Consider the following 20,139-nt stretch of genomic DNA (forward strand, 5'->3'; position numbering starts at 1 on the left):
AAAAAGGCACACACTTATTTGTACATGTTCAGGTACGTATGCACAGGTAAAGGTAAACAGTTTGCTTTAAAGACCTGTCCCTAAATATTAAAATGCTTCTATTTGAGTAGGGAGCTTTAAGAATATCTTACAAGGGGTTTAACACAGATGCCTGGAATTTTATAAATATCCTGATACAGCTGCTTAAAATGATTGAAAGTTGATGGTAAAAAAAAAAAAAAAAAAAAAAAAAGATTTTTCTTGTTTTTAAACTCACGGTATCCAAGTATTGCTCTGGAATATAGAGAAAATCAGTCTGTGCTCTGTCAGTCTATCAGAGAAAGTCCAAGGCTACAGTAACTCATGTGGTTTATCGGTTCATGACAGTTAACACAGCATATGTGAGCATACACAGACATAGCACTCCCTCAATATTTGTTCTTCTACTGGAGACCACCTACAGTTTGAATGAAAATAAAACTATTTGAAGAAGGTTTCAAGCAACATCCTTTTGTACTTACAGGTACAAGAAACAACAAGACCAAACTGTGCCTCAACCAAAATACAGACTTTCACTTAAACAGAAGTTAAACATTTTCACTTTCCTTGCCTACAGTGGTCTTCTACGACACGCATCATAATAACTAGTGCTGTTAAAAACTAAAAACATATCCCTCTTGACAAAGCTAACAAATTTTTCTAGTGGGCACATTGGCTTGCTGGAACGTTTATAATAATCCTTGCAAAATGAGGTCTGGAATGTGACATCAGCACCATTGTACAGGATGCGGATAAAGTGTTCTTTGGGTCTCTTCCCATCCTGCCACAGCTCAAAAACTAATCTGGCAGCGAATCGTGGAAATCTGGCCTCTGTAATGCCCAAGGCACTAAGAACAGGTGACAACGTGACATCATGTGCAGAGTAAAGAACAAATACTTCTTCTTTCTTGCCTTCTGCAATACGCTGCAGCCGATTAACAGTCTGGTTGAGAAGAGGATGAGTGGCCAATAGTGCATACAGGAAATAAAGTTTCTTTTCCTGTCGTTCTCTCTCATCCTCCAACTGATGTCTTTTGATTACTTTGAAGTGTTCCATACCAATGCAGCCAGTTTTGGTACAGGGAAAACTGACATTGTGGCAAAAATAGCACAAGAGAGAATCTATTGGGTTAGAAGCTCTCAGCTGCCTTGTAGGAATGCCAACTATCTTGGCCATATCCACATATATCTTCTCCAAATCATTGTTCTTCACCCGTAAACTGTACTGCCTGCGCTGTTCCTCTTCTAGGTAGTGGTTTCGCATAGGACAGTCGCAGCTTCCAGAACAAAAAATGGTGCTCCACTGATGCCTCATGTAAATTTTCTTCCAGTCAAAATCTGGCAAAAAACTGTAGAGCAGCGCCAGCGCACTCTGCAGGGTTCGACTCTTTCCCGTTGTCTCCAAGTAGAGCTGTTTTGCTGTCCAGTCGCTCAGAAGCAGTTTATGTTTGTTTATATAAATTTCTCGCAATAGTTGTCCATTTCGCAAGTGCTGTACAACGCCTGAAAGAGAATTTTCATTTTTATTAGTTAAAACACATGATTAGATTCTTCTGAGTTTTAGAGGAAATAAAAATACAGTTATTGTCCTACTGTTAAATGCATGGTTAGTTAAAAAGTTATGAACTGGACTTCACCCGTGCTCGACTACTATGAAAACCACAGGAAATTAGATACATGCTATTCTTTCAGTATCTCTTGGACTCTAGGAGCTAATCTGACATGCAGATAGAAAAAGCTAGTTCCATAAAATTAGCTTAAATCTTTAGCAGTTTAATATTTGTTCTTTGGACTAGAAACACAGGACTAAATGGATGTACCATGACTATAAAAATAGGACAGTTATGACAGTAGATTCAGACTGCACCTGAGTCAGCTTTCCAGACAGGCCATGAATGCTGGGCTCCCTGCGCATTTATAGGAGGCAATGGAAGTACCAGCAGGCAGGAAATGAATACACAGAATGTAAGCCAGCATACAAACTCAGAAAACTGTACGGTGAGGTGTGGCAATGACATCAGGCTTCCCCATCTTCCTTCAGGAAGTATGCAAATTGCTTGGGAGTTCTTTATTAATGCTTTGGCTTTCCCCAGCTGGAATGGAGGAGGGCATATATCCTTCTCCTACACCAAAACCCCTACTCCAGAATACACCTTGCTTGGATTATTCTCTCACAGCAGCCAACAAATATATCTGAACCCATTACACACCAGACCATTTGTATAAATTTCTCCAGGCAATAGGAGTCCCAAATGCTACCTCAGTCCAGCTGTGCAGAGTGATGAACCCCGTTTTACATGCAACCTGCTATGTCAGTGGGAGTTATTTAGCAATCTCACAAGACGCCTCCTGAGGTCACTTTGCAAGACTTAACACTGATGCCTAACAGGTATTTCCTCTAGAGGGGCAAGAGAACATGAGGATTTGACAGGCATTTTTTGGACTCAAAAATATAGGGGAATCTCTGAAAGACAACTAGCAAGAGGGAAATGGTAGTAACCCCCAAAATCTTCGACACTGATTTCATTCTGTCTGGTCTCTAAACCTGTTGACTACTCAGATCCATTGCAATATGCTCCTTCAGCCACTGGTACTTAGGAAAAAAAGACTAACAGTTAAGGTGTGGGATCAAACAGAACAGACCAATGTTAAAATTGAAAAGATGCAGGATAAAAGTACCATTAATGCAAAGTTTCACATACATAACAGAAGAGAAAAATCAACATATGATTAACCCTTTTCACAATCACATTTCTGTCCAGTTGTGCAAGAGTTATATTTCTTCATGCTTATGGGCAAGCACTTGTTATTTCTGAAGCACTGGTGAATACATTAAGAAGAAGAAGAGCAGCAACCAAATACACTGACTTTGACTTCTATCATCAGTTCAGCTGGTTATTCTGGGTAGAAAATATGAACAATTCTGAGCTGTGTAACCTCTGCAAATCTGTTTCTTAAGGAGTTATTTCTATACCTCTCTCATGCTTACCTTTTGTTCCCCTCATATTTTCCATCATCTGCTGACAGCAGTCCCAGATCCTTCCCAAATGCCCCTTTCACCATAGCCCTGTTCCCAGTCTGCCTCTCCAGTCCCAGTCCCCTTGTCCCTGTCATTAATCCCAACAGCCCAGCACCACAAAAACCCAAGCTCTTCACATGCTTCCTTCTATGTGCTCCTCTCCCTGACTGCAGCACTTCCAGTTACCTCCCATCTCCCTGCTCTCTTGGTGTGGACAGACTGCATGAAGCACACATTCACTAGCAGAGGTCAGCAGCCTCTCTCTCAGCAGTATTGAGGAAGTCTCAAAGCTTTAAGTGCTGGCATTTCTACCCTTTCTCCCAATAACTAAGTTCATCAGGAATGACAGATATAAGTGAAAAACTCCATTTTCCTGTGGTAAAAATATACATAAAGAGGCCAGAAACCAGCAGCCCAACAAATATCAGCTCAGCCTCCTTAATGCTCGTGAAACTTTGTATAAAGCTAAGGAGAAAAAAAAAAAGCAAAAGCAAAAAAAGCAAAAAGCACCAGATGTTAGAAATAGTTATTCTCCTTCCCTAATACAACCATCAAATTTATCTGCTACATCTGAATCTCTTGCAGTGGACACAGTCACATCACAAATGAAAACTGGCAACCAAGTGTTCCAGTGCCCTTCTGACTCACTAACTCATCAGCAGGAGATTACCAGGTCTTCCTCAGGAGGGATGGAGCAATGTCATTTTTCACACGGGTGACAAAGCAATTTTGTGGTGGAGGGCAACATCAATGAAAGTTGCTGTAACTTGTTAAAAATAAAGTTAGAAAAGATGTCAAGGGTGATCAATCTGTAACAGAACGCAGGCAGGCTACACGATAATGTTCAGTTTCTAGAACTGCCACTACTTTTCTGGTAGAGTTTAATACTTTATTCATACCCCAGCAAAACCTAGGCTATGACCAACATGAGGGGCTTCCCACAGAAAAGCATTTATTTCAATATGAAGAAAAATAAGAGAGATGGTTTCAAGTGGACTGTATTTACAGAGCAGAGTGAAATGTAAAGCTGATGTGGAAACTTACCCGTCTGCGTAAGCTCTCCCATCTCGCAGAAGGAATGGCTAGGGTAACGAGGCAGGCTGCTGAGGGTACCATCCATTTGGGCTGCAGACCCTTTGGACATGTGTTTGATGAAAGCTTCCAGCTGAGGATGAGAGGGTTTCCTAAAGAGGTAAACCAAAATGTGAAAACTTCCAAAAGCATATGGAAAAACAGCTCAAAGAGTGAAATATTCTAAGAATGTCAGCTCAGAAATTTCATGGTGAGATGTTATTTCCCACTGAGACAACATCTGCTCTTACTCAAGACTTTTGCAAGCATGCAGAAGAAATCTAACCACTTCATACCAAAGAGTTATGGGGAGACACATGTCTTGGCATGTTAAAATTATGATACCTTTCAGAAAATGATTTTTTTTTTTTTTTTTTTTGAAAGAAGTAACACTTTTGTGATTTTTAAAAATTTAAATCCTTGGGGGCAAAAAAGAACAAACATCCAGTTTCTTTAACGACACAGCCAAAAGCACTAACAATCTAAAGGGGTTCAACTGACCAGTACTGTAAGTAGGCGATCTTGTGGGAATTCTCAAGTTTTGTGACATACAATGCTGACTACAATCTCAGACTTCAGGCTTCAAATCGAAAAGCTTGTAGCCTCCTCAATCACACGAAACCTGCAAAGTAGTGTCCAGTGGCACCAACTGAAAATAGAGCCCCCTATTTTGGGGGTTGTACTACTATCCAAGAAGAAAGAGTCCAGCACTGCTGGACACCTTAAGTGGATAAGATTAAATCAAACTAGGTCCTAGGTTAAGAAAAAAATATTTATGGACTACTTAACATAGCTAATTCACACAGCCTCCACGGTTGATAAAACATGATAGAAAATTAGAGATAAAGAGATGAATCTGATGAAACAGCAACACCAAATTGTCCGTTTTATTCAACCTTGTTGAATACATACTACTTCAAAAGCAGTAATTAAAGTTGCCCATGTGATCAAACCGCATTCTGCGAATGTAACTCAGACTTCTGACTACAGACGTGAATACCATCTCATTAATGGCAACAAAATTTTTCAAATCCAGTACGCTGCAAGTGCCTGTGCAAGCACTCCATAAGCATCCATTCCATCTCCCCTACTGCCAATGCTGCCTCTGAGCAAAAAAGCACAGCTTAGGCAGAACCACCCCTCTGCACAGCCGTAGCACATAACACAACTTCATTCCTGCATTGTTCCTCAAACACAAGATTTGTTAAAAAGAATGTTATGAGAAAAATATACATACATACATATATATACACACATATATTTGCCTCTTTAAAATGCTTCCTTCACACCTTAAAAGAACAAAACAACAACAACAAAAAACAGTAGTTTGAGCCTTTGCTAATTTGACACTTCAGCAATGACCTAAGGAACCTGGGAACACAGAGTACCAAGAAACCTCTGTACCTGGCCAGTGCCCCAGACAGCATGGCATGTCATTGGCATGGTCCTTGGCAGGACAATGCAGCAATGTGACCACTTTGCCCCTTTTTGCACACGCACAGATAATCATTGCGGAAAGCTGGCTTGCCCAACACAGCTTGATAGAGACTGGGAAGAAAAGGCTATTGCAGAGCTCCATAGCCTTGCCCTGAGAATGCTGGATTTTCACCCCTGTATTTGAGTTTATTGAGTTTAATGCAAAAGTAATAACAACAACTGACTGTAAATGCCCCCACAATGCAAGGAAACGATACAATTGGAAAAGAGGATACAAGCAAAAAGTCCAGGTTAACTCACTGAAATAGAATCCAAGCCATTGAAAGCATGTTTAAGACCTCCTGAACTGTTTTGCAGCCTTCAAATACAAGATCGACTCCAGTTTGTTGGTGTATGGTTGTGCTTAAAATGGCATATGCAAAAAATGCTCCAAACAATGCAATCAAGAGGGATTTAAACTGAAAATAATCATAATAAAAAATCTGACCCCACTGTCACAACAGAACTTCACCTAAGCAGTGTTTCATTTGTTAAAAGTCAACACTTAGATTTTACAAATAATTGAAAATGCATGACTTAAGTCCCCAGACAACAATACACATAGCATTGTACTTCAAGACTATCTTTCCCCACCCCAGTTAAACACTATTATTCCTTTTTCACCTCTCCTCTGTGAAGAAATGTTCTGTGTTATCCACACACAGGCAGAGGTACACAGCCACCTCCTTACTCTCGTGTAGAACTAAATCAGAAACAGTACAGCAATCCATTTTTGCCCCAGATGGTTGCCATTTTAATTGGACTTTTATCCTGAACAGTGATCTGTTTGTTTGTTTGTTTTTTGATGTTGCTCACAAGAAAATTGGAAAAAGTATTTTTTTTTTAATTTCCAAGTAATTTGGAAAAAAAATAAATTTTGTCAAAGAACTTTTACAGCTGTTGGGGCTGTATATTTATTTCTCACATTCACAATTTGATAGAAATATGTTCTGTTTTGATACAAAAGACTCAGATCTAAAGAAACTTCCTGAACTACAGAAACCACAAGAGGGAGCAACACAACTACTAAAGTGTAAGTAAGTGTCTGAATATCTTGGTCCTGACAAATTTTGATTCCATGCTTACATAGAAGAGCCAACAGAGAATCTCTTAAATGAGAAAGGACCTACTACAGAGCTATGCCCACAGCAAGTATATACAGGACATCTCATACAAAACAGTCCTTCATTCAGCAGAAAGGTAGGCCTTTGAAACTATGTCATCTTACCATTTTATAAAATTTGAATTTGCCAGTATTTAATTTACCTTCATGAGAGAGAAGAAAACAACAACAACAACAAAAAAGGACAACTATCAAACTTACAACCTTCTTGAAAAGAAAATGTTATTCTAAATTTTGGTACAACTGCCAGTAAGACAAGGGTTAAACGAACAAAATGAGAGGAAAATATTCAAAAGTTTGGGATTTCTTTAATATTTTTTTTTTTTTAAACTTCAAATTAAAAGGAAAACCAGTCAAATTATATTTTAAATTCACAGCTGCTTCTGTATAGTATGATTTTAATAACCCAAAAGAAGATTAATACTTGAGAAGCAGAGCCATGTAAAAGGATTTGTTGCCTTCTGCATCAGTTGAGGCTTCCTATTGTACAAAGCACACATTACAAAGCTTAATCCAGTTTCCAGATGTGAATTTTAAAAACAACTTCTTGGGCATTTTGCTATTTTCACAGCCCAGCAGTGAAAAATGGAAGAATTAAGTTGAGAATATTAAATAAATCCATTAACAAATGGCTTTTTAAGCTTATACAGATACAGCACATCTATGGCTGAACAACAGAAAAGTTTAGATTTTTTAAACTTTTGCACTTCGTATAGCTCTAAACATGAGCAAAATGTCAACCAATTTTCCTTATTGTTTTATCTAATTAGCAAGTTCTGCAAATACGCGCATGAGAAAACAAAACAAAAAACAACACAAAACACAACAAAAACTGCACTATCCATCATTCTGCTTCATTTGCTGCTTAGGTTACAAAAACCTGCATTTTACTGGAACCAGACCTAGACCGATGAAAATCAGCACTCACTTGTGGGAAGGAAGAACAAAAAGAGGGAAGAAAATCATTTATCAGTGCACTGCAAAAAGATCACTCTAAAAAGTGTCAGGCAAGTCCAACTAGTATCCAGAACTTGATAAAATTTACATTCCAATGTATTAATATAGCTTTTCATATATGTATGTAGATGCAAGTTGCTTAACTTCATAGCTTTTATTTATTTATTTATTTAAGTGAGCACAAGTTAAACACATGCTAGCAGAAACAAATTCAAAAATTGACCGTTAGGCACATTTCTGTACACAAAATGAAAGCTTACTACTTGTTAAATATATTTAAGGGAAAAAAAAAAAAATCAGACAACAGAAGTACGAGCCATTCTGCCTGAATGGGACAGACATCTCAGGCTGTAGTACACTTCTGTTCCTAATGTCATTGTCACATCTGCAACACAATTCTGAATACACCAGCAATTCTCCTGATTAACCGCATAAAGCTGAACAAACAATTCTTGCTGTTAAGAAAAATAATTTTTTGTTGTTGTTGCTACACCACTTACTAACTAACAAATGACTCCCCATCCCCACCCCAAAATTTCCCCTTTATCCAGAATACGAATCCTGCTGTTGCACTGGCCAATTTACCGATGCTGCAGGAGACAGAGTATCTAGGCAACACAGCTCAGACTGCTGGGACCGTCTGAGCTGCAAGCAAAGAAAATTACTCAGTTGTATAGTTGAAAAGACTGAAATATCCTTAAAATTGTATTCCCATATAAGTTATAAGAAAATAAAAGTGGATTAAAAAGACACCTACTGTAATTTGCTGGACACTATGACAGTAGATTTCTGCACTTGGGGATGTATGAATACAGTAAGTATTTCAAATTTTGTCAGAACAGGGAATGGCTTATTATTTAACATCACTAGTAATAGCCATACATTTTCCTGGTTTTGAACGTTTATTTCCTATTTTTCACAAATGTTAAATTGCCTTTTACTTCATTATTGCATAATAAAATGTTTATCCGTAACAAAACTGAGGATGTTATTTTTTGCTTGAATATTAAATTCACCTTTTTTTTTTTTTTTTCCTTCAAGTAAACACTGGAGAGTAGATCCCAGATTTAACAGTGCAGTTTTCACACACTAGCATTAATGTGGACCAATATTTAAACCCTTATTCAACATTTAAGTATCTTATTTCGTAAAGGACTTAAAAAGCTTTAATATTAAAATATGACATCATCTCCTCGTTGCTACACTGGAGCCTGTGTAAGTGAAAAGATAAAGCGGTGCTCGGACTGTTCGAGTGCATGGAAGCCTTTTTTGGTAGAACCATTTCTCCAAGCAAAGGTATCTTTGTTTAATAAGTAAATAAATACAACTTAAAAATATTTTTAAAAAATCAGCATGAAGACAAACGTCTGATTTTCCATCACCTATGCCAGACTGGAGTTAGTTCACTGAGCAAGAAGAAAACAGTCTGTGCTTCTCAGGGCTATTTGTCCCTGGACCACTCAAAAATATATTACCAATGATTTATATTGTCTATTTGTGAAAGTTTTTCATCCATTGTAATCCTTTCACATTCTTTCCTACCAAAGCTATTGGAGCACTAAACCACAGCCTTATTTCTATTGTGTATAATGAAGTACAGTTTAAGCCTTGTTTCAAACATGATGTTCAACAAACCACAGCATTCAATCTGTCCTCTGACTCATTAAGCTTAATACTCCTTTGAACCACCTACAAATTTGAGGCTACAGATCTATGAAAATTGCAAGGTTAATCTAATTAAGATGAAGTACGGTCTTTAAGAAACAGATGTGGAAAGATATTATCTAGAAAAGACCACATGCAACTACAGTTTATTTTTTAATAATTGCATAAAAATAGAAGAGTGGCACAAATAATATAACCTCACCACCATATCAGGTGCTACAGATAGACAAAATACATTTGTCAAGGTTATGATTAAAAGAGAGATTGCAATAGAAGACTAATTATTGAGACCAATTGCTAAACAGTCATTTATTTAAAAGCTAAAATGGAATAGTTAATCCAACAGAAAATGACCAGTTAGCAGATTACGGATGCTTATCAAAATTGAGGAGAGGTAATCTTTTTATTCCTCTTACCTCTGTTACTGCACAGTGCTGTCCTCTGACAGCATTGCGCTCTGGAACTGTGCAGGAGATCTACATGCCTCAGCAAAGAACTTGTGGTCGTGGACATGATTACACTAGAGATAGATTTTTTTTCCCCATAAGAAAATCTCATTTATCTATGCAAATGTCACTTTTTTTTAAAGCAAACATAGAATTTGCAAGAGCTAAGAGGGCCAATCTTCTGACAAAGAGCTGCAGAAACCTCAGCATGTCCGTCACTGGGCAAGTAAAGGGATGCCAGGGACACACCAAGCTTCCGACAAATGAACATCACCTCCCCGTAGTTGTGTCACGCCGGATTGCGTCTGCTAACTGCACCAAAAGCAAATCCATTTGCTCTTCCACTTAAAAGGCAAAAATAATATTTTTGTAACTCCAAACAAAAGCTTTCTGTGAAGTTTTCTGTGCCTTCTGTGAAGGTCAAGTAGCCGAAATAATTCTTAGTCAGAGGACTATACTGTTTCTCTTTTAGAATGTAAGTGAATGAAAAGAGCCACTAAAACTAACAACGGATTACAGTAGTCTGCAGAAGAGATCCTAAAGACAGCATTAGTATTTGGGGGGGGGGGGGGGGGGGAGGGTTGTTTATTTGTAGAAGTCGTGCAGCTTGTACATCTTTATACCAAACTTTCCAGTGATCTGGTCTACTTCACTCCTCTTCCGAGTCTTTAGAGAAGTCAGAAGAGGCCCTGAGATCTTTATTCACCTGACTGTGGTCTGGTTCATGCTTTAACCTCAATCCACGTAAAATCCGCACCTGCTTTAGCTCACAATATACTACTCGCCTCTCTCATGCTTTCCTCTTTCATTTCTTGCAAGTTTCAAGACATGTTCATATTGAACCTGAAATTCAAGTATTTGTTACTAAAACTCGAAGAACATGACAATTAACCCAGCATACTATTAAGTTATAGCAGTCTTCTAAAATCGTTTTAGCATTTTCAAGAAAACATTTCTCCTCTATCTCAGATAAAAACCTGAGAGAAGACACATAGTGTACCTGTTATTTCTAACACTCAACACGTAAGGTACAAAGGGAAGGGAAGTGGGAGGTTAATTTATTCCCTCAAAATCAAACACCACAGTAAACAGATTTTCACTAACATCATTCTAATACTTTTCTTGGAGGGTGGGGGGAATACATGTATTATTCAGTTCCCCTTGGAAATTTACATCGAGAACAATGGAAATAATATTAATTGAAGTTTTAGGTGGAAGGAATCTCCAAAGCATTTAATCCGTTTGCTTATATTCATTCCACACTTGTATGTCACAATCCATAATTCGCAAAACCCAAGTGTGACCTCAAGGCTATTCTGCATATCCATCAAAAGTCCATGGGGCTGTAGCATAATCTGCTTAATTAATGAATTCCATCAGCTGAATGCCAAGTCGAATAAAGAAGTATGCTGCTCATATTCAGTCTGTTATCTGAAACTAACATACAGAAAGCTTAAACAAGCCAGACTTTTAATCAGACATCTCAACGTAATTATAGAGCATAAAGAAACCTCCAGTTCAAAGGTAGCAATTCTATAGCTTGTAGCACTCTCAATATAAATACATTTACAATCAAGCACCAAATTTACATCATAAAGGAATATAAGCCTAACAGCCAAACACAGCACATAGTTTCCTGATGTTAAAATAATAAATATTCCATCAAAATAATGATAGAAGCCTTAACAATTGTATCTTTATTCAGAAAGGTCAGCTTTAACCCATCAGGAAACAATGGTACAGAGCCAACTCCTTTAATCTTTCTGCTGTCCTTTCAAAGTCAGCCAGGAGATTCATAAACTTTGTTCTCAAGGAGACAAAGTCTTTTTGTTCTCTACTCATTTTTACTGGTGGCGCATGGTAGTGGATATATGATTTGTACATTGATCTTCTCATGCTTCATAAATTAGTAACAGCCAGGGTCATCTATACTGCTGGCCTCCGCACATCCTGAGGCTGTGCCCTCTTAACTGCATTACTTGGCCGCTCTTGTTGGCAGTGGCAGAAGCTACACTACTGCCTTGCCCTTTTGTGGATAGTTGTCCTGATTGCATGGCTTTCACGCTGTTGTTGCCTGAAACTGCAGAAATACCTATAAAAGCTTTTCCAACAAAAACAAAACCGAGGTCTCATGTGGCACTGTAATACTGAGAAACACCGCAACTCATCCAATGTTGTCACACCTCTGCAATAAAGATTTCTCACACACATTCTAACATGACAGATACCGAGTAAGATCAGAGGATCAGAGCCTTTAAGAACTCCAAAAGGAACCTGGATCATACCACTTAACTTTGTGCTTTATTCTGAAAATAATCTCACCCCTCAGAGGAGGATCATTAAAAATGTTACCACAGCTATTAACAAATTGTTCATTTTCCATCTTGTTAAATAAATTAGTTGGGCACACGACTCTATGGCTCAGATGTCTGTCTGCAAACTTGGTGTGGCGTGCTGCATCTCAGGCAGGCAGCGAGCTTGCAGCGGGTGCAGAGCACTGCTGGGGTTGGGCACCTCTCAGATCAATTCAAACTTCTCTTGGAGGATGTTTGAGAATGCCAATTCTTGACAGAACAAATATTTGGTGGAAGTTGAAGTATGAATAAAGAAGAAGAGTCAACATAAAAGTAGGTGAAAGGTCTTTAAAAAAAATGAACTACATTACAAGTGACTTGGGTCTTTATACATGTAAAACTTTTTCAATAACAGGAAAAAAAAAGTCCTTTATATTTGTGTTCATGACAGGCACTGGAAAAGTACTCTTTTCTAAAGACTTTGATACTTGCTTTAAACAGTAGATAATATGAGTACGTATATACACTAAAAATAACAAAATTAGAAGCTATTTTTATCTTCTCAATTCCAGTGCCATGTTTGCTATAAAAAGCAGATTTCTTCTGTCTACTTTTCCATGCCATTTTAATCTTAAGAAGTATTTATTTGTATATATTATATACAGAAGTGTATATTCATGGAATATTGTATAAGACTAAGAACAAACATAAAACATGTAAGATTTTTTTATTTAAAAGCACAGCTCTTCAATAGAGGCTTAATTTCACTAACAGAATGGAGAAGAGTATTACAGTTCAGGTGCAACTGAAACTTTGCATCTCTGTATGTGCACACACACGGGTTAGAACTGCTCAGCTTTCAAGCTTTTGTAGGGTCACCCCCCAGCCACAACAGTAGCTTGGTCAGCAATACGGCTATTTCTCAATTACACGTGCCAGGATAACATTAGAACACTGACAACAACTGAAGACAGCACTGCAACCTTGCAAATTTCAGGATCTTTATTCACAAAGGCAATTTCTTTTATCTTTACCTTTTTAAAGATAAAATCACAAGCGCTCTCGATGATAGGAGGCTACTGAAATTCTAAGGAAAATGGCCCATTAATTTATCAAGACAAGAAGTACGTACTTGATATATCTAATACTCAGAAAAGCACTTTCAGCGTGCCATTACATTTTCAGCTTGACAGAGCAAAGCTACTTCTGAATAATTCTACAAAAGAAAAGCAAGAACATCATCTCTCTTTAAAGAAAGAGATTCCATGCTTTTCTGGGAAAAAAAGTATTTATGGTAATATCAGCACTGCTTTGTATAGCAGTAGATCAGGAGGCCCACTATGCTCTCTCCCTTAGTAGTGCATGCAGGTACACAAATTGGATGCAACTCCCAGTCATGGAAAGCTGCACACCTGATGCTGTTGAGTGAGCAGCAGTATAAAGTTGCCAAGAGATTTTATTAATGTCTGATAGTTTTTCTTGATGTTTTTCCTTCAACTGTAAACATTCAGTAGGTTCACTGGATAGTCCTCTATTGGGACAAAAGTAATGAAAATACCACATATCCTACTTAAAAAGAGAAAAACACATGTAATCAAGCAACCTAGGATGACTCAAGCTGCCAATCTTGGTCCTGTTGCTTTCTACTGCTCTGCTCTACATCTTTACCAATGAAAAGCTCTAAACAAGAGAGAGAGGTTCTTCTAGAAGAAGCTCAAACTGATTCAGGTATCAAGACAAGCATCAGCAAACTACAAAGATATGATGTTGGACAGAAGCATGATACACTGAAACAGAAAGGTAAGTGACATTTTAATGACAAACAAGTATCAGATGTGTGACAGTGTGAGAATGTTAGCTACAGTACACCTGCAGTTTTCAAGTAGCAAGCAGTTTACTTTGTTTAACTTGCATTTTTATCATTAAATTTTTGTTTCACACTTCCCTAGGGGAAGTTTGAGACAAATCATTAATTTAAGAGGAAACTCTGAAAACCTATATTTATATTACTTTTTCTTTTACTTATCAGAAAACACAAATATCAATTTTCCTGTGGTAGTGACCCAGACATTTTTGTGTTCACACAAAAGGAGACGTATAGCTGAAATGGAAGAGATATTTTCAAACAATGCAATAACATTTTGGAAGTGTCTAGAAGCTTATCTAAGAAGAATGGTAACCTAAATAATTAAGTAGCTTTGGCTTTTTAATAGAAATTTATGGAATTTATTCTGATCAGACCTGGTAATAATTAACAGTTCCTGTTTCACAGGAAGTACCATACACCAGTCACACAACTTCCCTCCCTGTGCCAACTTTCATCCACCACAATACACAAACATCAGAAGCCACACCGTGCTTTAAGCTGCAGAAATTGTTTCTTGGAGATGAACAAAATAATTATCAAGCAAACCATGCATTAAGTAATGGTATAAGCCAGAAATTTTACCTGCTAGGCTGCAATGTACAGTCAATATCTGGTCTTTTTGTCTTGGGAATGGCATATAGTGGATACCTATCTCCATGTCGAATCAACACTTGAACTGATACTAGTTTAAAATAATGAGGTGCATGACCTGAAGCACAAAAAAATATATATATATATATAAGAAAAAACGTAGATATAATTAGTGTTACAATGAACGAAAAACCCCAGAAGGGATGATGAGTTCTTGTCACAGGAAAAATTATACAAGACTTAGGTACTCAGCACATTCTCCATACTACATCCAAAGTCCCAAAGCCATACAAGAAATTATTCAAGCACTGGTCTAGTGCTTGAATAGCAAGCACTAGATTATTCAATTACTCAAGCACTGGTCTAGTAAGGCTACTCCACTTCTATGATGCCTCTTTCCATACCCTTAATTGTAACGATGCATTTTGCAGCACACTTAATTTGGAGCTTTTTGATATATTAGTTTGTGATTTTATGTTAGTGGGCTATGCACATGAGGGAACTCATGCTGCAACCACCATGAAGTAAAGAACACAAATGTGCCTTCAAGGTGACTATGTCTAATGGTTTGGAGTTCCAACATGAATACATTCTTTTTGTTTGGGATTTGTGGTTGGTTTTGTCCTTTTTTTTTTTTTTTTAATTTTAAGTTAATTGTTTTTCAGACATTAATAGTAAAATTTGCCGTGCAGCTCACATGTAATAAACATTATTAGTTCAAACATTAAATACCTCTATCACTCCCACCCCTTCCAATTTTCCAATTTTAGAATTCCAGTTGACCATTGACTGGAAACAGAAACCACTTCCAAAAATCAAGTTATCAAAGGGGATATTAAAAAAAGGACAGTGCATTTTGAATGTGTTAGCATAATTCATTGACCAGCTGGCATTTGCTGTACCTTGCTTCAAGCACTGAAGAACTGACGATGCACAGTCATCATTTCCACTAAATTATCATTTGCACGCAGAAAGCTTACCTTCCATGCTGCGTTCAGCAATGGTAGGAATATTGCAGTAAACACGAGCTTCGTAAACAGGATCTATTGCAGGAGGTTCAGTTAACAAGTCAGGCATTATTCTTTTTCGGCTCTTAGGATTCAACCCATCTTCCTTGATAGGGTTGACCGGGATTAAATGTACTGAAAGACACAAAACATGCACAATTTACCCTTAAGGACATATAGAACTATGCCTTTAAACAAACAAACAAAACAAAGTAATTATTCACAATGCCTACAGTTTCCATGAAAGGATTCCACCCTAAAATATAGATTTTTTGTTTTGAATTTTTCATGTTTTTACATAATCAAGAAGGCAACCCCAGAGAACTCTTTAGCAACTTCGATCTTGGTTAAGACCACAGAAATCTATCTGGCTGCAGAAAAACTCCACCTTTTGCACTCATGAAGATGCTTTTTCAGTCAGTCTCTCACTAAGCACTAGGAGAATGACAGAAAGAAAAGTACCATAACAGGCCCATAATTTTCACTTAAAAACTGATTTGAAGGACATCAAGCAAAAGACACAGCACAGTTATGATGATGATATTGCAAACCACCTGGAAAACAAAGTAATGGAAATTCTCTGACTATGAGATCAAAGGGACTAGATTGCCTACCATTTTCTCTACCGATTCCTCCCCCTCATTTGGCTACCCTTCCCAGTCTTAAGTAGCCCGACTTATCTAAAGAAATGTATTTATTAAAATGCAACTGAAACTACCATAACAAATTTCATTAGAAAGAAACGCAGTTAATGCTCAGACAAAGCAGGGAAATTAACAGCAATATCACTGCTACCATACAGACATGTAGAAGCATGCTTCTATAACATCTGAACATAAATTTGGAGTTCTATTGACAAAGCTTCTTTAGCTTGTTCTGATGTGAAAGCATTAGTTAATTTACAAGCCTTTCAAAATTATACTTGTGATAATGAGCATGCCCCTGCCCTCCCCCCCAACACACCTTTCCCCCCCCCCTCTTACTACTACCATTTTCTGCTATTTAAACAAGGATAGATTTATAGGTGAGAATGAGGAGGGAATTTTTTTTAATTGTTTTTTACCACTATTCATCTTCTTTGGAGAGAGAAAAATTAAATAAAGGAAAGAAAAAAGATGAGAGAACAGATTTCAAAGCAGAATTTCACTAATTCTTCTGGCTCAGTTTCTCAGTTGCATCTTGACTCCCAGTCCTTATTCTAGAAGTGAATTTGTTCTACGGTGGAGTTGTGTGCACAAAGAAAACCAAAGACAGCAGTAAACTGAAGTGAAATACATACACATTTAAGAGCACGTAGCTGTTAATATAACACAGACTCTTCATTCTTACACTACAATATGCTAGTTTAATGTGATTACTCTTTGCCTGCCAAAACCAGAATTCAAGCATTTTTCCATACCCTTGCTAGTGTTGTTGACATGGTTAATACCCACAAGCACAGTGACTTCAAACTTTTCCTTCAGCTGCTCCACATTTTGCATATAATTGCCTACAGGACTGTGCTTGGCAAGAATATTAAGCTGCAGTTTTGACTTTGGACATTGAGCTGTAGGGCTCAGCTGTCATTCCAACATTCATTTATTTATCAGATTCATTTTTTTTTTTTTTTTTTTTTTTTTTAAGTTCTCCCACAGAGAACTTAAGACTGGTGTAAATTATTGCAAGTCATTGCAAACCACCGCTGAAAGAAACTCTAGTAGCAACACAGAACCTTGGCAATAGCCATTAGAGGTCGATGACTATGGCTTGAAGGGTGCTTGCAGCAAATTTATAAATCCCAACCCTAAGAATGCACTACAACAGCTGCTGGCCTCTGCAAATAGACAGCATTACAATACATTGCCTAAAGAGTATAAATGGGGAATTACAGCAGTTATGTTGTATTGGTCAACTTTCCTAGCCAGAAAAGGTTATAAGCAAGAACTTCCAGCTTTGTATTAACAATTTTCTCAATAGCAACCCACAACATTGCTACTCCTCACTTAATGTCACAAAAACACAGAGCTGGCTTTAGCGCCCATGGGCTTAATATAGCTCAGCTTTGACCCAAGATTGTTTTAGAAGACAGAAAACAACATACCCAAAAGCAACAGCTTGGAACTCTAGGGCTAAAATTCAGTTTGGAGATTTAAAAGCAAAATAATGAACTTAATTTTTGATCAAAGACAAATACAAGTACCAGAGCAGACCACATTTTTGCATTGAAACTATTAACTACAGCACAGACGTACATATTTTCTTATTAGGATCAACTGCCTAGGATTGATGCCACAGAATGCTTTATTCACAGATAGCAAGTCTTATTTCTAATCAACCTAGTCAAAGAAATACTTTAACTCTGCCAGACAAATTTAAGAACAAGCACTGAATCTAACAGAAAATAAACAAATCGTTAAAATTGCACATTCAAAATAGCACCTATATGAATATCACGACACATTTTTAGTTCACAAAACCACTGACAAAACATCCTAAAAGGACACTGAAGTCAAACCAGACATTTGTGATGCAACATTAACACTAGCTTGTGGACTGGAAACAGTCTTAGAGATTAGGAGTAACAATAGTTGTGTAATTAGAAAAAAAAAAAAAAGGTACCTACCCCTAAATTTCTAAATGCTGCTACTAACTGCATTTATTACTTCATAATATGTGGTAAAGATTGCCCTTATTTCTTAGAGAATAAGCTTGGATTATACCAGGGAGGAAGAAGGGACACAAGATTTGCAACCCCAAGTACCACCACTCGGTCCACTTCCAAGTACCTGACACAGGGTCCAGGACAAAGGAGTTTCTAACTCTGAACCTACCTGTGGCACAACCATGTGGTCTTCCTTTCTGAACATGCTTGACTTAAATGATTCAAATTATTTACAGGTTTCTCAAAGAAAATTATCAATGACCAAAAAGCTCCAGACACCCAAACAACCACTTCCATTGCATGTTGTATTTACTTTCAAGAGACATGGAATAACATATAATGGAAGAAATCATCCAAACTACCTGCAAATACCTGGGTCTTCTATTTAGCTGTTAAATTTAACAATGTTAAACACAAAAAATATCTCAAAATCTGGGCACCAGTCTAAGCAGTCCACTGGAAATCTCCACCAAATGTATCCATATAAAAATGACTATTATTTCAGAAGGGACGAAAAAAGATCAAGGAGATGAATTCTGGTCGGAAAGCTGCTTTCTGTTGGCTCAGTTTCGACATGGTGACCCCAAAGAGCCCACCTGGCAAGATTGTTCCTCATTTCACCTTGTTAAATTAGCTCCTCACAAGCTCTAACAATCCTGTAGTTTCAGTGCTTTGGAAGGAGGGCCCGAAGTAACAGAGCCCCAGTTTGTACTTCTGCTTGTTCCAGATAATGACAGAGGTATTGCTGCTATCCTGGCAGCTAACGTCTCAGATGCATCTTGTTTTCTCACCTTTCACTATTCCCTGGACACTGTTCACATCTTTCATATTTATGATGTCTTCTCCTTTCTCCCTCCCTTTTCATTTCAGGTCCTTGGGCTTTGTGCTCCCTTGCTGTCTTCGTTTATCTCCTAGCTGCCAAATTCTTCTTTGCACACCTGCCTCCGGCTCCCTACTGCACTGGAAGTTCGGTTTGTGCTCTTGTTCTGGTAGCCCTTACACCACATGGAGCAGCTATGTAAAGCTCCTCGAAGACCAGATGATCTCCCCTGTATCCCAGTATCTCCTTACTGACAGCTCCTCTGCCCTGTCAGTCCCACCTCCGTCTCCCCAGTGGGGTGGGGGCCCTGGTCCCTGCCTAACCAACACATTACACACCTCCAGGTAACGCTGCACTGACGCAGCTCAGGGCAGGAAAAAAAATGCCACTCCTATGAAGCTGAAATTCATTTTTTTTTCCAAGCTCTGTTCTTTCAGCTGTAAATCATTATAAGATCAGTATTCAATTACGTAGCTTTACACGACTTTTTATTACTTAGCACTAGTTTATATGACTTGTTCTGTTAGCTCAACGTGCACTTGCTCAAAACAGAAGTCTGCTGATGTATCTATAATCATACTTAAATCTTTGATTAAGGGAGCTTTTGAACAAGATCTTTACACTGCTCTGCCTTTCAAAACTCATGTTTTACTATAACAGGAATGCAACAATGTAAAACAGAGATTAAACACATGATTTTGATCTATGTGCATTTCCCACACCCAGGGCAGTTAATGAAATACATCTGAAACATATCAAATCAGCTATCTGGAAGCTTTGCCAACACTGAAGCTATAAAGAACACGTACATATTTTTATAGAGGTTGTTTGACAACAAGAAAACGTATTTTACTACCCAATAACCTTTTTAGAAAAAACTAAAGTTAAAGTTAAAAAACTAAAGAAGCTACAAAAAAACTACTTCAGAACATTACATCTGAAAAAGCTGTATCTAAGAGAAAAAGCCAAAAGGCTTGCAGAAACAATAAAAAAGACCTCAATGTAACTCTGATTGGCGTACCAAGTTAAAATTGTTTAAAACATGAAATAAATTAAACACATTGACTGGTACCAGACACAAGTAAGGCTTGACAGAACAAACTGCAAATGGAGTCCTGTGAGAGACAGACGGGCACTGCTCACC

At 37.7% G+C, this 20,139-nt stretch overlaps 1 protein-coding gene across 4 annotated transcripts in view; it reads right to left on the reverse strand.

Moving 5' to 3' along the window:
- Positions 1-257: 257 nt before the first annotated feature.
- PXYLP1 (2-phosphoxylose phosphatase 1) overlaps positions 258-20,139 on the reverse strand; it is a 52,911-nt gene continuing 33,029 nt past the window's right edge. For all 4 annotated transcript variants that reach the window (XM_032193538.1, XM_032193539.1, XM_032193540.1 and 1 more), the window contains 4 exons: positions 15,508-15,669; positions 14,519-14,645; positions 4,082-4,221; positions 258-1,521 (listed from right to left, as the gene is read on the reverse strand). In XM_032193538.1, coding sequence (XP_032049429.1) covers positions 590-1,521; positions 4,082-4,221; positions 14,519-14,645; positions 15,508-15,669 — 1,361 coding nt within the window. In that variant the 3' untranslated portion in view covers positions 258-589. The remainder of the gene's footprint in view (positions 1,522-4,081; positions 4,222-14,518; positions 14,646-15,507; positions 15,670-20,139) is intronic.

The sequence above is a fragment of the Aythya fuligula genome, chromosome 9 (genome assembly GCF_009819795.1).
Source record: "Aythya fuligula isolate bAytFul2 chromosome 9, bAytFul2.pri, whole genome shotgun sequence".
NCBI classification, from domain to species: Eukaryota; Metazoa; Chordata; class Aves; order Anseriformes; family Anatidae; genus Aythya; species Aythya fuligula.